The following is an 18,278-nucleotide window of genomic DNA, read 5'->3' as shown; positions in this document are numbered from 1 at the left end:
TCTATCTTTATTATTTGTGCTAGTCAATGATGTATTCTCTTAATTTTGTGCACCGCTCTATTGACAACAGAAGAATATTAGTGAACTGGAGGCCATAAGAAATCAGCCAACATTTCTTAGGAAAACTGCGAAAAGCTGATATCTGTCTATATATCAGGTTTATAGCATGTCATAACGGCAAAATGCTGCTCCATTAAATGGAACCTGTCACCTCATTTTTCCCCTATGAGATATGGCCACCGCCATCAGGGGCTTATCTACAGCATTCTGTAATGCTGTAGATAAGCCCCCGATGTAACCTGAAAGTTAAGAAAAACTAGTTTTATTATACTCACTGGGGGGCGGTCCGGTCCAAAGGGTGTCGTGGTCCGGGTCTGGCACCTCCTGTTATGATTGAGTCACCGTAGGAGGCAAAAACAGAAATGCTAGCTAAGTCCAGAAAACCAGAGAGGTTGGCAGCTATCGGATTGCAGACCCCTGAACCTATCAACACAACTAGCAGTAGCCGTGGGGGGTTCCTACGATGCCCTAGACCCCTCGATCACAGCCGGAGAATTAAATAGCCTAAAGACAGAAAGGGAAATCTAAACTGCCCCAGAGCAGACCCCAAAGCAAAAGGCAGCCCCCCACATATAATGACGGTGAAGCAAGAAGAAAGAACACAACACAGACAGAAAGATAGACTGAGCAAAGACTTGGCCCCAGCTAACTAGATAGGAAAGGACAGGAAGGCTGCTGTCTGCAATCCGTGAAAAACCCTATGAAAATAAGAGCCAACAGACTGACAGTGAAAAAGGCCCTGAAGACGCTAGGCTTCAAAAAGACTATGTCAGTACTCAGGAATATTCTGAAGACAGAGCAACCGGCAAAAGGAGAATCAGCTCACCCCAGCAGGGAATGGCAGAATCCAGAAAAGCAAGGCAAACAAAAACAAAACACAAATGCTAAAAGGCAAAGCAGAAAACTTAGCTTTAGAGGAGCAGGAATCAGACTGGTTTCCTAGAAGTCCACAGAGAAATCACCCGCAGGGCAGAAGGGCGTCGGCAGCCTTATATCCAGTCCGTGACTCCACTCAGCCAGTCATCATCATTATACTCAGGTGCCTGATAATCAGGCTCATTACCTTCCTTTACCAGAATAGGGAGTTCACCAGACCTCAGTGACGAAGGGGAAAATGAACTCACAACAACCTCCCATCTTCTAGCGATGACTTCATCTTCCTTGATTCTGTCGCGGCACCTGCGCATGCATTACAGAATGCTGTAGATAAGCCCCTGATGGTGGTGGCCACAGCTCATGGGCCAAAAATGGGGTGACAGATTCCCTTTAAGTACTAAAGACACTTGTCATGATGGATTGAATAATTGTGAAACTGCAGTACTTATTAAAGGTGCCATTTTGTGTTGAATTTGGTATAACCCATGTTATATTAGTTGTGTTGAGGTATTAAATTGTTCTTGTTTAGTTTATTGTAAGTTTGCCTAATTTTCCATGGGGGTTGATTGTTTGTTTGGAACTGCATACTTATAATTTTGAGGCTTGTAACACAAATTTTGATCAAATTGTATAAGCCCATCTGCCATCAAGCAGACGACTTCTTTACTAAGAGATTTATCTCCTGTGCTTTGTTCTCCAAATTTAATGGGCAGGTAGGCTCCCTGTCTGAATGAAAAACAGTCTTATTGGTAAACTTTAGAATTCTGTTGTTCTCATAAATACAAAGGAAGGTAAAAATATGCCAATCAATGTTAAAACAAAAAGTCTATCCTTAAAGCAAATGTATATTTTTCTGGAAGAAATTGGCAAGACATTTTTGAAGCCATCAGCTTCAACAGACTTAGACTGAGCTTTCTAAAACTTCTCGATTGAAACTACTGTATCGGTCACATTTACTTTATTTTTCCTTCTCAGACTATTGTATGATATTTATTGTGAAATGTATCTGCGTTTGATGTAATATTGAGTGATATGTTTGTTCTTTAATATGGGCCTTGTGGTTGTATCTTTAAGATTGGAAGCCAAAGAAAAAAATATTCCTTGGTATGAAAGTGAAGTGAGACCTGAAGCAAATGACCTTTGTAAAAGTTCAGCAATTCTAGAGCCAAGTGTCTCTGGAGCAGAAATGGAAGATTCAGTCGCAGTAAATGAAGAATCAAAATCCACAAATGTTGAGTTTCTAAGTAGTGTGGAGAAGATCGATTTTGACTATGCTTCTCCTAGCCTCGAGAATGGAACAGACATAGCCAGTACTTCTGTCCTTTATAAGAACAATGTGAATGGTGAGGATTGTGGACAGGAGTCCTGCATGGTGGAAGAGGGTGATGGATCTCTAGAAAACATGATTGCTGAAGAAAGGTACACCGAACTGGTAAAGGAGATTACTGCAAAAGACAAGAGTCTTCTTGATGTTCTCAAGCCTCTTCCTGCAAGGGAATCTGCCATCAACCTCATGAGAAACCTCTTCCCTGTAGATGTAGATATTTCAACAAGAGGGAGGTATAGGAACACAGAACTGAAGAACAGGTAAATGTTTTAAATTTCGGCCTACATAAGAAAATTGCATAAGGTCTGTTTTCAGGACCTACAGTGGCATGTAAAAGTCTGGGCACCCCTGGTCAAATTTACAGTTATTGTGAACAGTTAAGAAATTTGAAGATTAAATGATCTCTTAAAGGCCTAGAGTTAAACATGGCACATTTCCTATTTGTAATTTTTAAAATGTAAAATGGGCTGATGCCAAACTTTGGGCACCCATAGAGATTTGTGTGCTCAGATAACTTTAACCAAGGTTTCAGACCTTAACTAGCCTATTAGGGATGCAAATTTCTCAGCTTTATTAAAACTCCGCCTCCTCTAACCTTGTGCCAAAAAACAGCAGCCATGGGTTCTACTAAGCAGCTGCTTAGCACTCCGAAAATTAAATCATGGAGGCACACAAAGCAAGAGAAGGCTATAAGAAGATGGCAAAGTGTTTTAAAGTTGCCCGTTCCTCAGTTTGACTGCAAAAGACTTTCAGAAAGATTTAGCAGACTCTGGAGTTGTGGTACATTGTTTTTCTATCCCGAGGCACCTGCACAAATATGGCCTTCATGGTAGTCATCAGAAGAAAACCTCTTCTGCATCGCCATAAAATGCAGTGTCAAAAGCATCCAAATGAACCTCTAAACAAGCCTGACGCATTTTGAAAACAAGTCCTAAGGAGCAATGAGGTTAAAATTGAACTCTTTGGCCACAATGATCAAAGGTATTTGTGGAGAAAAAGGGCACAGAATTTCAGGAAAAGAACATCTCGCCAACCATTAGGCATTAGTGTAGATCAATCATGCTTTGGGGCCGTGTTGCAGTCAGTGGCATGGGGAACATTTCATGGGTGGAGGAATCATAGAATCTTAGAGTTGGAAGGGACCTCCTGGGCCATTTGGTCCAACCCCCTGCTCAAAGCAGGATTAGCTAAATCATCCCAGTCAGATGTCTGTCCAACCTCTGTTTGAAGACTTCCATTGAAGGAGAACTCACCACTACTCGTGGCAGCTTGTGGCAGGAAAGAATGGATTCAATGAAATGTCAACAAATTCTAGATGCAAACATAACACCATCTGTAAAAAGCTGAAGTTGAAAAGAAGATGGCTTCTGCAAATGGATAATGATCCTAAACATATGTCAAAGTCAACCTTAGACTACCTCAAAAGGCGCAAGCTGAAGGTGTTACAATGGCCCTCACAGTCCCCTGATAATCATTAAAGATCTGTGGCTAGACCTCAAAATAGCAGTGCATGCAAGATGACCCAGGAATCTCACAGAGCTGGAAGAATGGATGAAAATCCCTCAAATAAAAATGTAAAGACTCTTGGCTGGCTACAAAAAGCCCAAACTTTTACATCGGCCTATTTTCCTTTATATAAATATTAAAATATAAAAGATTAAATCTTTTTTGTTGTCTAAAATACAAAGAAAATGTGTCATCTTTAATTTTAGGGCTTTTAGAGATCATTTAATTTTCAAATTGCTTAATTGTTAACAATAACAGTAATTTTGACCAGGGGTGCCCAAACTTTTACATGCCACTGTACATATGGTAATACTGGGGACACAGTCTGTAGAATGCATCATATTCACAGCTGATGTGCTTAGCCCCTTTCCGACATATGATGTACTATCCCGTCCATGTGCCCTGGGCCTTAATGCCCATGGACAGGATAGTACGTCATATACGATCAGCCGCGCTCACGGGGGGAGCGCAGCTGACCGCGGTCGGGTGTCAGCTGATTATCACAGCAGACACCCGGCATGACAACATCCGGGTCTCCAAAGCTGAGAGACTTCCTGTCATGCGCGCAGTGCATGTCAGGAAGTCTCTCAGGTTAGTGAGAAATGCATGCAGAGCGGACAGCTTCTATAGCATGCAGATCTGCATACTATAGAAGCAATCAGCCTGCACAAAATGAGTGTCACATAGTGGGGACACAGTGTAAAAGTAAGAATTAAATTAAAAAAAAATGTAAATAATCAATATTTATTCCATCAATAAATATTTAAATAAAAAAATCTAAACAATAAAAGTACACATATTTAGTATCACCGCGTCGTAACGACCCGACCTATAAAACTGTCTCACGTGTTAAGCCCTTTAGTGAACACAATTAAAAAAAAAAAAAAGGAAAAAAACACAATGCTTTATCATCATACCGCCGAACAAAAAGTGGAATAACACGCAATCAAAAAGACTGATATAAATAACCATGGTACCGCTGAAAACGACATCTTGTCCCCGCCACACAGCGTCATCAGCGAAAAAATAAAAATGTGTTAGCGCTCAGAATAAAGCGAAGCAAAAACATTTATTTTTTTATATAAAATATTTTTTATTGTAGGAAAAATTAAAAAATGATATGAATGAGGTATCACTGTTATTGTACTGACCCGAAGAATAAAACAGCCTTATCAATTTTACCACATGCGGAATAGTGTAAACGCCCCCCCCCCCAAAAGAAATTCATGAAACGCTGGTTTTTGTTCATTCTGCATCCCAAAAATCGGGATAAAAAGCGATCAAAAAATGTCACGTGCCTAAAAATAGTACCAATAAAAACGTCAACTCGTTCCACAAAAAATAGGACCTCACATGACTCGGTGGGTCAAAATATGGAAAATTATAGCTCTCAAAATGTGGTGATGCAAAAACTATTTTTTTGCAATAGAAAGCGTCTTTTAGCGTATGACAGCTGCCAAACATAAAAACCCACTAAAAATAGTAAATCACACCCCCCAAAAGAATTGGGGGGTTTCCACTGTTTGGGCACATCAGGTGCTCTCCAAATGCAACATGGCGTCTGATCTCAATTCCAGCATATTTTGCATTGAAAAGTCAAACTGCGATCCATCCCTTCCGAGCTCTGCCATGCTCCAAAACAGTGGTGTACCTGCATTTATGGGGTATCAGCCTACTGAGGACAAATTATACAACCACTTTTGGGGTCCAATTTCTTCTGTTACCTTTGGTAAAATAAAACAAATTGGATCTGAAGTAAATTTTTTTGTGAAAAAACTTAAAATGTTCAATTTTTTTTTTTTTTTTTAAAATTCCAAAAATTCCTGTGAAGCACCTGAAGGGTTAATAAACTTGAATGTGGTTTTGAGCACCTTCAGGGGTGCAGTTTTTAGAATGGTGTCACTTTTGGGTGTTTTCTATCATATAGACCCCTCAAAGTGACTTCAAATGTGAGGTGGTCCCTTAAAAAAAATGGTGTTGTAAATTTTATTGTAAAAATGAGAAATCACTGGTCAACTTTTAACCCTTATAACTTCCTAACAAAAAAAAAAATTGGTTCCAAAATTGTGCTGATGTAAAGTAAACATGTGGGAAATGTTACTTATTAAGTATTTTGTGCGTCATATCTCTGTGATTTAAGGGTATATAAAAATTCAAAGTTGGAAAATTGCCAAATTTCCGTTTTTTTCACAAATAAACGCAAGTTATGTCAAAGAAATTTTACCACAAACATGAAGTACAATATGTCACGAGAAAACAAGGTCAGAATCAGCAGGATCATCAGAGTTATTACCTCATAAAGGGACAGTGGTCAGAATTGTAAAAATTGGCCTGGGCATTAACATGCAAACCACCCTTGGGGGTTAAGGGGTTTTAAGGAATCTATCACAAAGATTTTGAAATCACATCTGAGAGCAGAATTGGGTAGGAACAGAGATCCTGATTCCAGCAATGTATCACTAAATGTATCAGAGATCACTAAAGGACTAGTAAACCTGCTGCTGTGCAGTCCTTCATATTCATGAGCTCTGTATAATCCCTCCCCGCCACTGATTGGCAACTTTCTGCCTATGCACAGTATACACTGGTGTGGGTGGGATTATACAGAGCTCAGCATTCAGAGATCTGGCAGATCTGCAGCAGATAACAAAAGATCACTGTTTTATCTGCTGCAGATCTACCAGTCCTCTAAATGCTGAGCTCTGTATAACTCTGACCCATCCACTGATTGGCAGATTTCTACTTGTGCACAGTGTACACAGAAAGCTGTCAATCAGTGGTGGGGGCGGGGTATACAGAGCTCTTAAATATGGAGAATTTTATGGTGGCAGGTTTAGTAGTCCTTTAGTGATCTTCTGAAAAAAAACCCAGTAATTTTATCAAAACTACAGCAAGCAGCACAGTAAGTGAGACATGGCTGGAATTCGGGTCTCCCAGATTAGGTGGCAAAAACCTGGTGACAGATACCCTTTAAATACAATATGCATCTACAGAGATAAGACTTCTGAGTATTTATTTAAAATCTCACATATCATCACTCTCCCTGGAGCCCCACCAAGGCTATACTTACCTTCAGGAACCGTTCTGGCAGTCTCATGTTTTACCATGATCGTTTTACCCTGTCAGTCACTTACAAGTCTGAGATAAGGAGACATTACTTGTAGCATTTTTGATTGCTTATTTATTATTTAGATAGTAGACTTACATGCCTGACAAATTATTTACGTCCTAGGCGAGATTCCTAAATTCCGGTAATCCATTTCCCACATCAGACACCTATACTAATCTAAGTGGCTGGGATTGGAAAGGGGAGTTTTTACTTTTTCTATTTTCTACCATTTTAGCTGTTTTAAGATCTATTTTTCCATGGCTAGACAACCCCTTTAAATAGAGAAGTCCTGGTGCCAGGTTGGTTTGCGTGGAAGCATTATTTGATGCCTTGCTTTGTCATTCCATCATTATAATCTAGAAGCACACCCATGTTATAATTTGCAGCCAGTAATAAAATGGACTAGTAATTTATACGTAAAGTTGGTTCAAGTGGTGCAACCAATTATTAAGTGTCAGAGGGAAGAAGGTATTTTTTTTAGGGATGTTTTATTAATTTTGTACTTGTGACTTTAAAAAATAAAGTAGAATTAAGGATTTAAAAAAAAAAAAAAAAAAATGTTTGCGCTTTAAATATGATTTGTTTTACTTAAAATAGGATGAATAATGAAGGCGTATCAACATCTTATTCAAAAACACTGGTGCCTGAAAAGAGCTGGAGCCAGAAACCAGGCGTGGAGGGCCTAGATGACATCTCCTTGCTGAAGGTTAGTTGTGACCTATGTTGTCAATTTCTGAGGGTATTTACTCCATACTGTAAAATCTGTAGGAAAAAATACATATTTCAAAAACCATGCCAGAATTGCTTTTTTTTGAGGGAAAAAAAAAAAAACTCAAAGTGATCAAAAAGTCCTTTTTTAGTTGGTAACAAAAAAAACAGGTAAAAAAAACCAAAGATCTTCTAACAAAAAAACTAAGCCCTCTTACAGCTCTACTGATGAAATGGAACAATTTATTTTTTTATTTTTTTTTGTATAATTGTGAAACCTAAAATCGATATAAATGTGGTATTACTGTGATTGTACTGACCCTTGTTGTTTATACCCCACTGTGTCCCGTGAAAGAAAAACCCTCAAAACAATGGCGGAATTGCTGGTTTTTTTTATTTTTATAGACCATAAAAAATAATAAAAATTACAAATTTGTAATGATGCAATTCAGAATGAAATGAAGAAAAAAAAAAAACTAATCATCCGTTTACTTATGGGATTCTAATCCCAGCATTTCTTAAGGGCCCGTCACACTAAGCGATATCGCTAGCAATATCCCTATAACGTCACTGGTTTTTGTGACGTAGCAGCGATATCGCTATGTCTGATACTTACCTCCGACCGCTCCCCCGCTGATTATCACTGATTACGCGAGAACGTCCTGGACCGTTTCTCGTCGTCAGCTTCCTGTGGAGACGAGCGACGCGTGGACGCGGGCGGGAGGACGTCAGGATCGCCTCGTCTGACAGGTAAGTAGCGACCCCCGACCCCTGCTATGTCGCTGGTGAGATCTGCCTGTGTGGCAGCTCACTAGCGACCACTTAGCGATGCACCAGCGATCCTGACCGCGTCATATCACTGGTACATCGCTAAGTGTGACAGCACCTTTACTATGATTACCGGAATTGCCTATTGGTTGACATGTGAGCTACAATGAAATTGGAATTAAAATATTCCTCTGATGTTTTTTTTCCTCCCTCACAGGTAGAACTTATTTCTAGTATCGGTTCACAGCTCGAACAGCTCTGTGGTGAAAAGGAACGTCTGCTTTCTGAAATTGGAGAAAATGCAAACCACGGCACAAGAATCGAGGCAGTCGTGAAGGACGTCTGTAAGCCCAATGAGTATGAGCGCTACATGATGTTTATTGGAGACCTGGAGAAAGTCGTGAGCCTCTTGTTCTGCCTGTCGATGAGACTCGCCCGCGTAGAAAACGCATTGAGCAGAATTGATAAGAATACAGATGCCGAAGAAATGGTAAGTTGTCTTCTATCAGAAATATTAGCCAGGTATTCTGGTTACATACATAGACTCCTATCCACAGCATTACTGGCTGTTGTTGGAGAAATAGGTACAAAATATGGCTGCATGTCACTAAAGCTTCTTATAGTATTCTTTTTGTTAAAAGGAATCTGTCAGCAGGTTTTTGCTATGTAATCTGACAGCAGCATGATGTAGGGACAGAGACCCTGATTCCATTGATGTATCACTTAGAGAGGAGGCTATTGAGCTCACCACGCGTTGCAGACCAGTGCTGGAGGTTGGAATCTGTGTGGATGGAGTCAGTCCCAGTGGTGGGGTTCAGCCAAGTAATAAAATTGTGAGGAGGAAAAAAAATCTGCACATACATTCAGCAATAAATAAAATATCAAAAAATGTATCGGAAGAGCTTTAAAAACATGGATTCCGTGGATAGGAAAAAAAAAAAAAAAAGCTGACGTGTTTCTGGATATCCTATTACTAAGGGCACTTGGATGCTATAAACGCATCAGGTTTTTTTTATATCCGTGGAATCAATGTTTTTAAAGCTCTTCCGATACATTTTTGATATTTTATTTATTGTTGGATGTATATGTAGAATTTTTTTCCTGATATTAGTACAGTTAAAGGCAGGTAAATAGACGGGGTGGGTGACTGGTTTGGAGGCCTTTTGCACACTATATTTTTTTTTTTTTTTTTTTTTTTTTTTTGCAAGAATGAAGACGAGTTCCAAAACTTTCTATGTTGGACAAAATTAAAAACAAACAGCCGAAAGTTTAGTTTCCTTTAATAACAGAATGTGGCTCTACTTCAGCCTACTTCCTCTACTTCCTCTACTCTTCCTCTCTACTCTACTCTACTCTTCCTCTCTACTTCCTCTACTCTACCTCTACTTCTACTTCAATACTTGTAAATTGTTTCTCCGTATTTCAGCAGCGTGTAAACCTTATTAGTTGCAGTTATGCGTTCACACACTAGTGGGCGATGTTCACCCATAACTTGACTGATTTTCTGTAGCAGGACCTGATATGGGAGGATAACATTGACCTCTGCTCTAAGGCATTAGCTGTCATTCACTGCATGGAAAATGGAGACAGTCCCTGAATCACATTTAATATTTGGCAGGAGAACACTTTTGTGAGACAACAGGAGCAATTATGTGAAAACAGCTTCATGAAATTCCAACCAATTTTCCCTACTTAGATTGTAAGTTGCATGTTACGGATACCGAGAGGACAACCAGTACAGACCATATTTATCTCATTTTGAGCAGATTAAAACTTTGTTCCGATAAATTTCCAAATTCATTATTTAGCGAGTATTAAAAAAATTGCACACCCTGCGACCTGCCTTTTGAAATGTAAATGTAACAGTCAAACTGAAGTTAGGCTTAAAGGGGTTGTCCATGCTTGGGACAACCTATGCGACTGCAGACTGCTGAATTGTGGCTAGGTGTCATGCTCGCGCTGTCACGTTTCTTGGTCTAATATTGGACACCATGTGCCAAAAAATGCACCAAAATTTAGCTTCTAATATGTAGCCTAAAGTAAGCCAAATAATAGTTGGTATTAACTAAAGATGCCCAGAATGCATCAAACAGTTTATCTACTCTACGCCACTGTGATATATTTGGCAGACTTATAACTGTCTATTAAAGACCCCGATACACTTGAGATGGCTGATTGTTGGGCTGGAGCCATCTTGAGCCCTCTTTTATACACAAGCACTTGCCCAGCTGAACGATTCTGTGTTTTCTATAAGAGCAATACTGCCCGACATGTCTGGTGGCATCTCTCACGGAGAACGAAAGGATCATCAGTCTGAAATTGGACTTGCTGGATCTTTATCAGCTCTCGACAATCGATTGTCTGGGCCTCTCATATGCATTAGACTGTTGTCCGAACCCATTACAATCTGTGGATTTGACCGTTATTTGGGTATGCCGCAGCACCTCCTGAATTAGACGAGCGGTGGCATCACGTCCCCGTCCAACCCCAGCTCTGTCCATTTTGTTGAAGGTGGACAAAAGTGTTGTGAAGACGCCAAAAGTTGCAACATTTTTGCACAACTCAAAGTTATACAAAAGAATTTTGAGATTTTTCAAAGCTCTTTATGCCAGAATTCTGACCAAAAAGCTTTGATGAATCTGCACCAATGTGGTCTTTGTAATGCAGAACATGACAGGTCCACCATGGCCAAGAGATGATGATCCCAAACTACGGACTCCATTGACTCACGTTTCCATAACTGCACATATAATAATGAGAGCTGTCTTATTTTATTATTTTACATTAGTCTGTTTTAACTCTTTATATCAATTGTACTTTCCAGCAATCCCTGAAGGAACGTCACAGCCTTCTGTCAAGGCAGAGAGAGGATGCCAAAGATTTAAAGGACAACCTGGACCGCAGAGATCAAGTGGTTACAGGGATCCTAGCCAAATACCTAAGCGAGACTCAGCTGCAGGACTACAAACACTTTGTGCGGCTGAAGACCACATATTTGATTGAGCAGAAAGACCTGGATGAGAAGATTAAGTTTCTCGAGGGGCAGTTGGAAAGTCTTCATACCAGCATTCCCCATTAATTAGTCTGTGGAAGGCAAAGCCACATTCTTGTGGGCATTCCTTGTCATGACGGCAGAGTCCTTTGGGCTTTGAGATAATAAAGTGTATTGGTGTTGATTAAACTGCTGCTAAGACGTAACCAAATTAATTCTCATAACCCCCGTATGTAGGTGGGAATTGCTGAAAGCAAGTGTGTCAGTGTTAATCAGGCCAGAAAATAAAGCCCTCGGTTGACATAGAAGAAGGTTGAAATTAGCATTAATAAAACGGTGTGCCTTTTTTGCATAAGTTAATGTTTTTTGTCTTTTTCAGTGTTGTTACAAATAGTGTCCTTGTTATGTGGTTTCTTGATTGACGCAGTCATTTCAATAAAATATATACATGTTCCTCAGTGTGTTGTCATGCTACTACTTTGTAAAGTCTGAATGATCAGTTTAATTTTAAAGGGGGATGTGCTGTAACCTAACCACTGATCATGAGAACGGAGGTTCGTTGTACCGTGTTTAGAGCGGCCGCACTCATGCTTAGCATGGAGGTGTGGTACAATTTAGAGCAATCTTTCATACACAGGCTGGATTTTTGGGGGCAGGTGTCACAGTAATAAATGGTTTCCTTGCATGTTCCCCTTTTGTAACAGACTCGGCACCTTTTTTGCGGCTTACCTCTTCTTTCAGTTGGCGGGACCACCCCCCGGGAGATGCTGACCTGGTACGACACGAGCACCTACAGTTCTGGAAGTACTCCTTCCTGAGTGCCAAATATCAGGCCCTTAACCACTACCTACTGGAACTGAAGGTGCGACGTATCTTTGTGGCTTGCACATTGTGACAGCAGGAAAGCGTTGAGCATTGTCATTTGTCCGATGTGCACAACCAACTTTTTGCACCATACCCTGGCCTTTCTCAAAGCACTGTATGGTTGGAGTAATTGATCAGAGAGATCAACGCCCCCCATGTTTTTGTTGTAACCCAGTACACAGTCCGGTTTGCAGACCTGTGTAGAGGTACCTCGTACAGTGCCGAGGGCACTATCATCACCGTGTATGGTGGTCAAGAGAAGGACATCCCTTTTGTCCTTGTACTTGACCACCAGCAGGTGGTTGCTAGATTGTGCTCTGCTGTCACACCTTCTGAGCATCTGCCCAAGTAGCGTTTTCTGGAGGCCTCTCTGATTTTTGCGGACAGTACTGCAGGCTGCGGTACCTTGCGTTGAGACGGATTTGTATAGTGGAATGCTGGTATAAAAATTATCAGTGTACAGGTGATAACCTTTATCCAGCAGTGGGTGCACCAAATCCCACACAATTTTCCCACTCCCAGGACAGGAGGACATTCAGGGGGTTCAATCCTGGTGTCCTTTCCTTTGTAAACTTTAAACCTGTGGGTGTATCCCGAGGTACTCCCACACAGTTTGTAGAGTTTAATTCCTTACCTGGCCCTCTTGCTGGGCAAGGTACAGACGGAATCGGAGCCTTCCCTTAAAATGAATTAAGGACTCATCCACACAGATGTCCCTTTGGGGCACGTACACTTCTGCAAACTTTTTGTTGAAGTGTTCGATGACCGGCCGAACTTTGAACAGATGGTCAAAGTTGGGGGTCATCTCTTGGGGGACACTGTGCATTATCGGTATAATACAGGAATTTGGCATCAAAACGCGTCCGGGCCATGACCATTCGGAACACTGGAGTGTTGTATAAAATATCAACACTCCAATATTGCCGAAGTTCTGGCATCTTCAGGATCCCCATGTGAAGGACCAGGCCCTAAAACTGCATAATTTCAACTGCATCTACAGGAGACCAATTAGAATATGATGATCCAGGGTTTGTGCCAAAAATTTATGATCGTACAAATTAGTTTGGTCCACCATGAGGTTAACAAAATCCTCAGAGAAAAAGACTTTGAAAAAGCCTATTTCTGTGAGGCCGGTGGTGTCAAACTTGATTCTGCCACAAAATCAGGAATCAGTGGCTCGTAATTTTCGGTGGGTGAGGTCCGTACCGATGTCCGCAATGGGGTGCGCTGGTTCAGCTTCATCTTCGGGAATGGTGGGCGCTGCCTCATCTTCTGTACTGGGACATCTGCATGGCGGTTCTGCAGGACCCGAGGAGGAAGATGAGGAGAGGAGGATGAGGATGAAGAATCCGAAAAGTAAAGAAATGTTGGATCCTCTCCCTCGCTATCAGTGTCAGAGGCAAGAAAAGCATATGCCTTCTCCAATGAAAGCGCTGTTGGGACGAACGTGACTGGCAGATCATTTTTTTTTTTATGAGTATGGTGCTTGTGTATACTTTATTTATAACTGTATGTGTGTGGGGGGATAATGATTAGTGCAAACTTGTCTGAAAAGAAAAAGCTAAAAGAAAAAAGCAAATAGGGAGAAAAAAAATGCCTGTGAAAAGAAAAGTGTAAACAGCAGTCACCAGCTCTTATATTTGAACTGCGTCTCATCAAATTTCGGCGTCTGCTGGATGTGCGCACGGAGTTGGCGCAAAGGGGGGTGAAAAAAATGGAAACCGGCAGGCACGAGCTCTGGTAAGTGAACTGCGTCACTTATCAAAGTTTGGCGGCTGCTGAATGTGCGCACAGAGGCTGAGAAAAAAAGCGAGCATGAGTGTTGATCGGTGAACTGCGTCACCAATCAATGCTCGGCAGGTACTAAATGTGCTCACGGAGGAGGGCGCAAAGAGGGGTGGAGGGGGGTAAAAAGAGGGGGGATGGGGTTATGGGGTGGATGAGAGAGCGGGCAGGGATCAACTCTTACGGTTGTAGTCTCTCTTCTTTCTCCTGTCTTCTTTCTTCAGGGATTGTGGTGTTACACGCTTCTGTAGCACCACAAGGCCCAGCACAGGAGGAGATCTGACAGTGTGACCGCTCTGCAGGAATCCTCAGCTAGTGTGAGGACCTGCAGAGCAGTCACGTACAGGTCAGAGACAGGTGATAGACAGGTCATAGAGCGGTCATACCACTGCTGTGACCTGTCATTGATGGGATCGATCACATCGATCCCACCAATCAAAGCTGGCCCTGGTGACGTCGGTGTTGCTAGGCACCAGCCTAGGATTGGAGCTCACAGGTCACTGGCAGAATAAGCGGGGAATCGAAGATATTCGCTCAACTCTAGTACTAAACATGCAAGGTGCATCAGCCCATTTTCTTTTTTGTAATTTTTAAAATGTTCAATTACTTTTTTTGCGTAAAATACAAAGAAAATTAATCTTTAACTTTGTAGTAACCATGCAGTGTGCCCAAACATTTGCTTCTGTCCATTTTTCTTTATGTAATTAAAATATATAAAAGATGAAACATATTTTTTGTCTAAAATACAAAGGAAATATGTCATCTTTAACTTTAGGCCTTTTAGAGATCATTTAAACTTCAACTTGCTTAACTGTTCACAATAACAGTAATTTTGACCAGGGGTGCCCAAACTTTTACATGCCACTGTACATAGCCAGTCTGCTCCTTCATTGCTGAGAAAGTATCCTTCGCATTGGAAGAGTTAATGTAGGCCTGAAGGCTTTGTTACTCTGACTCTATGGGCAAAAGCCCAGTCCTACAGCCTCTTGCTTGACTGACAGCCTCTATACTGTGTGACTTCAGGAAAAGGAGTCATCAGAGAAGGAGGAGGAGGCAGTGCTGGGTGGAAAATAGAATTGGAGTGACACAGGCTTCAGATCCGCAAATAGTAATTCAACTTGATTAGAATAATGTAATTATAATTTAAACACCAATATCTCATTAATGGAAGAACAGACTGGCTATGTAAATGTATCGTTGGACTTGTCTATGTAGGGAAGTTGGACTGACTGACAGACCTGCCTGTAGTGAGAGGCAGAGGTGTAGCGCAGTGTAGGTGTGAAACCACTCAAAGAGAAAAGGGTGCCGTATTATAGTTTGACCATTAGAGGGCAGTGGAGAGTGTAAGAGTGGGACTGAATAACTGACATTGGTCAGAGAAACTGTCAGGTGATGGTGTGCGGAGTTACCAGAACTGGAAGTATAAAAGGCTGAGGGAAGGGTCAGTCAGCGAAAGGAGCACAGTAGAGAGGAAGTTCTGCTGAGGAGTAAGAGACAGTAGAAAGGCTCTGGAGGGGACTGACAGTTGAGACGGTCATGGGGGGTGGACCAGAGGACAGTAGCCGCAGACGAAGACAGTCTTGGGGTACCAAACGGACGGCGTGCTTAGATTGGTAAAGCGCTGTGGTGGATGGGCCTAGGGCAGCCACAGTGAGAAAAGCCACGAAGGACGCCACGACGATAGTAATAAAGAAGTGAAGGTACCCGGGTCTGTGTACAAGAGAAGTGTGAAATTCCTCTGGTGAATTGCGGTGGTCGTCAGAAAGACAGCCAATAAAAACGGACCTGTTGAATACAAATTCTGTCTCAGTCTCGTGTTTGTCTGCGGCAAGAAGTGGATCACCCCGCCAGGTCGGCTACCCTACCTACATTTGGCGCAGTCAGCAGGATTATTGCCGCAGATACAACACCTTCAGCGGCAAGCCTGCCACAAAGTATCAAAGGACCCCAAGCTGTACGAGGTGAAGATTTTATTTTCCTTGTGGATTACAAATTGGGACTGTGCCTAGGAATTGCTGGCTGTCATTAAGTGGATTTAGAGCAGGAAAGTGTTCTGTCAAAATGGTTGTGGCATTTCAGCGTCAGGAAGAGACACAGGAGTTTGCAGCCATATTGAACAATCTGGGACTATGTTGCATCTGCTCCTGGGGGGAGCGGCCTACATCAGGAGACAGCCGCCCTCCCATGCTGGACATTGAAAGACGGGTGGAGAGGCCAACCAACGCCCCACCCACGAGCGGGAGTGGCCCGGGTGAAGAGACTGGGTGCAGCTGCTTGGCACCATTGAGCTTCGGGAACTCGGGCGATATGCGATGCTGCAGCTGCCGTGGCCTCGGACGCCTGGAGTGGAAATGGTGCCAGGAGGTTGAATCCCGTCAGGAGACCTGCCCCTGGGAGCCATTCTCGATACCCTGGACCTTGTTGCAACAGCCGCTGGAAGAAGCTGCGCGAGTTCTCCCCGCGGAGCCATCGGGCCTGGAGGCCGGCCATGCCGGGCAGCAGGGTGAAGACCCACGGCTATTGGAGGAGCTGCGGGAAAGCCTGCTGGGGGCCGCAACGCCGGGGAAGGTGAGCGTTCCCCCGGCCCAGCCGGCGGCATCGCAAGCAGAGCCCGCCCCCATGCCCAGTGCACAAGACAGGCCCCCCCGGGCCTTGACACCGGCCCTCGACTACCCCGGCCGACCTCCCACTCTCCAGCGTTCCAGCGACTACGCCCCTGGATGACTTTACGGCTCCTGTCAAACATCCCGAACCGCCCCACCTGGCAGCGCCGGCGCGGAACCAACCTGCGGCCGCCCCTGCCACGTTCCATCTTCCGGCCGCGGCCTATTCATCGGACCTTGCTGTCACTTCGGGCCCGCCGCAGATCACCGCGGCCTACTTACCGGCATCCGCGGCTGCCGCTGTCCCATCTGCGGCCTCGGCTGCAGCCTAGTCACCAGAGCCCACGGCCGCCTTGATCCCGGCTGCGGCCGACTCCACAGCCTATCCTACGATACCTGTGGCCGCCTCTGTCCCATCTGCTTCTCCGGTTGCGGCCTGCTCCCCAATGTCTGCGGCCACCTCTGCTCCACTCTCGATCGCGGCCCGCCCACCGGACTCTGCGGCCTATACCGGACCCTCCGCTGGGGTTGCGGAGATTATTGAGAAGAAGAAGGCGAAAGAGCGGGAGGTGTGGGCGCTGCTCCATGAGAAAGGGGAGGCCGCCATGTCTACTCCTCCGTCGTACGGGCGGCTGGTGTATATGGATACCAGCAAGGGCTACGGCTTTATTCGAGACCTCACCACCAACTACAAAATTTATTTGAATGTAGCCTCAATCAAGCACGGCTGGGCTCCACGGGAGGAAGATCTGGTGTCCTATTATAAAGAGTATTGCCCCGTGGCTACTATGCTGTGGCCGTCATCACCTACCCTGAGGGGTACGAGCCTCCATAAAGAGACGAAGACTCCTGGGTCTCGAGCATCAGGGACACTTGAGGCCCAGAGATACTACAGGCATCCCAGAGACTCCACGGCTGTGGAGTCCCCTGTTATGGCGAGACATCGGCCGCCAGGAGGTGGCCCGGAGTACCCATTACAATGGACTGCCGAGACTGCAGTGCACCGTTGCACAATGAGGGGACTGTTCCGCATCCCCATGGGGTAGAATACCCTACTCCTGGTGCAGCAGGGATGCCTAGAAGGAGTGTTATTCTTAAAGGAAGGGGGAGCACCCCTGTCCTCATATGTTTAACATTTTAGCGATGTATATTGTTTTGCTAAAAAACAAAGTAAAAGTAAAAAAAAAAAGTTCTGATAAATACGTATTGCATTAAATATTGTAGAATGTGTAGTAAATTTGAAAGCTTGAAGTGTTATTTAAAAAAAAATGTGTGTTCAACAGGTCCCGGGTACTTGGAGTATGCCGACCACGACTTATTTAACTCAGCAGGACGACGAGACAAGTAGAATGGAGACAGACAGTGGTCCTTAAGTCAGGCCTCCACTACCACGTACCCCCAGAAGAATAGAAGGATGCTGACGATGACCTGATAGGTTAGGGCCACGGTTATGGCGGTCCGAATGAAAAAGGAGTCACAGAAAAGGAGAAAGGTGGGAGGTACACTCCTGTAGAATAGTGCAAGATTGTCAAGGATGACAATGGATAAAGGAAGGGGGAGTGTAGGGAAGTTGGACTGATGGACAGACCTGCCTGTCGTGAGAGGCAGAGGTGTAGCGCAGTGTAGTTGTGAAACCGCTCAGATAAAGAGAAAAGGATGCCGTATTATAGTTTGACCATT

General features: G+C 43.4%; 1 protein-coding gene across 5 annotated transcripts in view; it reads left to right on the top strand.

Annotated features, from left to right (window-relative positions):
• SHROOM1 (shroom family member 1) overlaps positions 1-11,804 on the top strand; it is a 122,437-nt gene extending 110,633 nt beyond the window's left edge. For 4 of the 5 annotated variants that reach the window (XM_073558264.1, XM_073558032.1, XM_073559072.1 and 1 more), the window contains exons 5-8: positions 2,011-2,523; positions 7,476-7,584; positions 8,572-8,844; positions 11,179-11,804. In XM_073558264.1, the coding sequence (XP_073414365.1) occupies positions 2,011-2,523; positions 7,476-7,584; positions 8,572-8,844; positions 11,179-11,433 (1,150 nt within the window). In that variant the 3' untranslated portion in view covers positions 11,434-11,804. The remainder of the gene's footprint in view (positions 1-2,010; positions 2,524-7,475; positions 7,585-8,571; positions 8,845-11,178) is intronic. The other variant, XM_073559485.1, reaches the window with a different exon arrangement.
• The last annotated feature ends 6,474 nt before the right edge of the window (positions 11,805-18,278 follow it).

Source organism: Dendrobates tinctorius, unplaced genomic scaffold, assembly GCF_039654945.1.
Source record: "Dendrobates tinctorius isolate UK_male_01 unplaced genomic scaffold, ASM3965494v1 ptg000001l, whole genome shotgun sequence".
In the NCBI taxonomy this organism is placed as follows: domain Eukaryota; kingdom Metazoa; phylum Chordata; class Amphibia; order Anura; family Dendrobatidae; genus Dendrobates; species Dendrobates tinctorius.
This window is presented reverse-complemented; position numbering and strand designations above follow the sequence as displayed.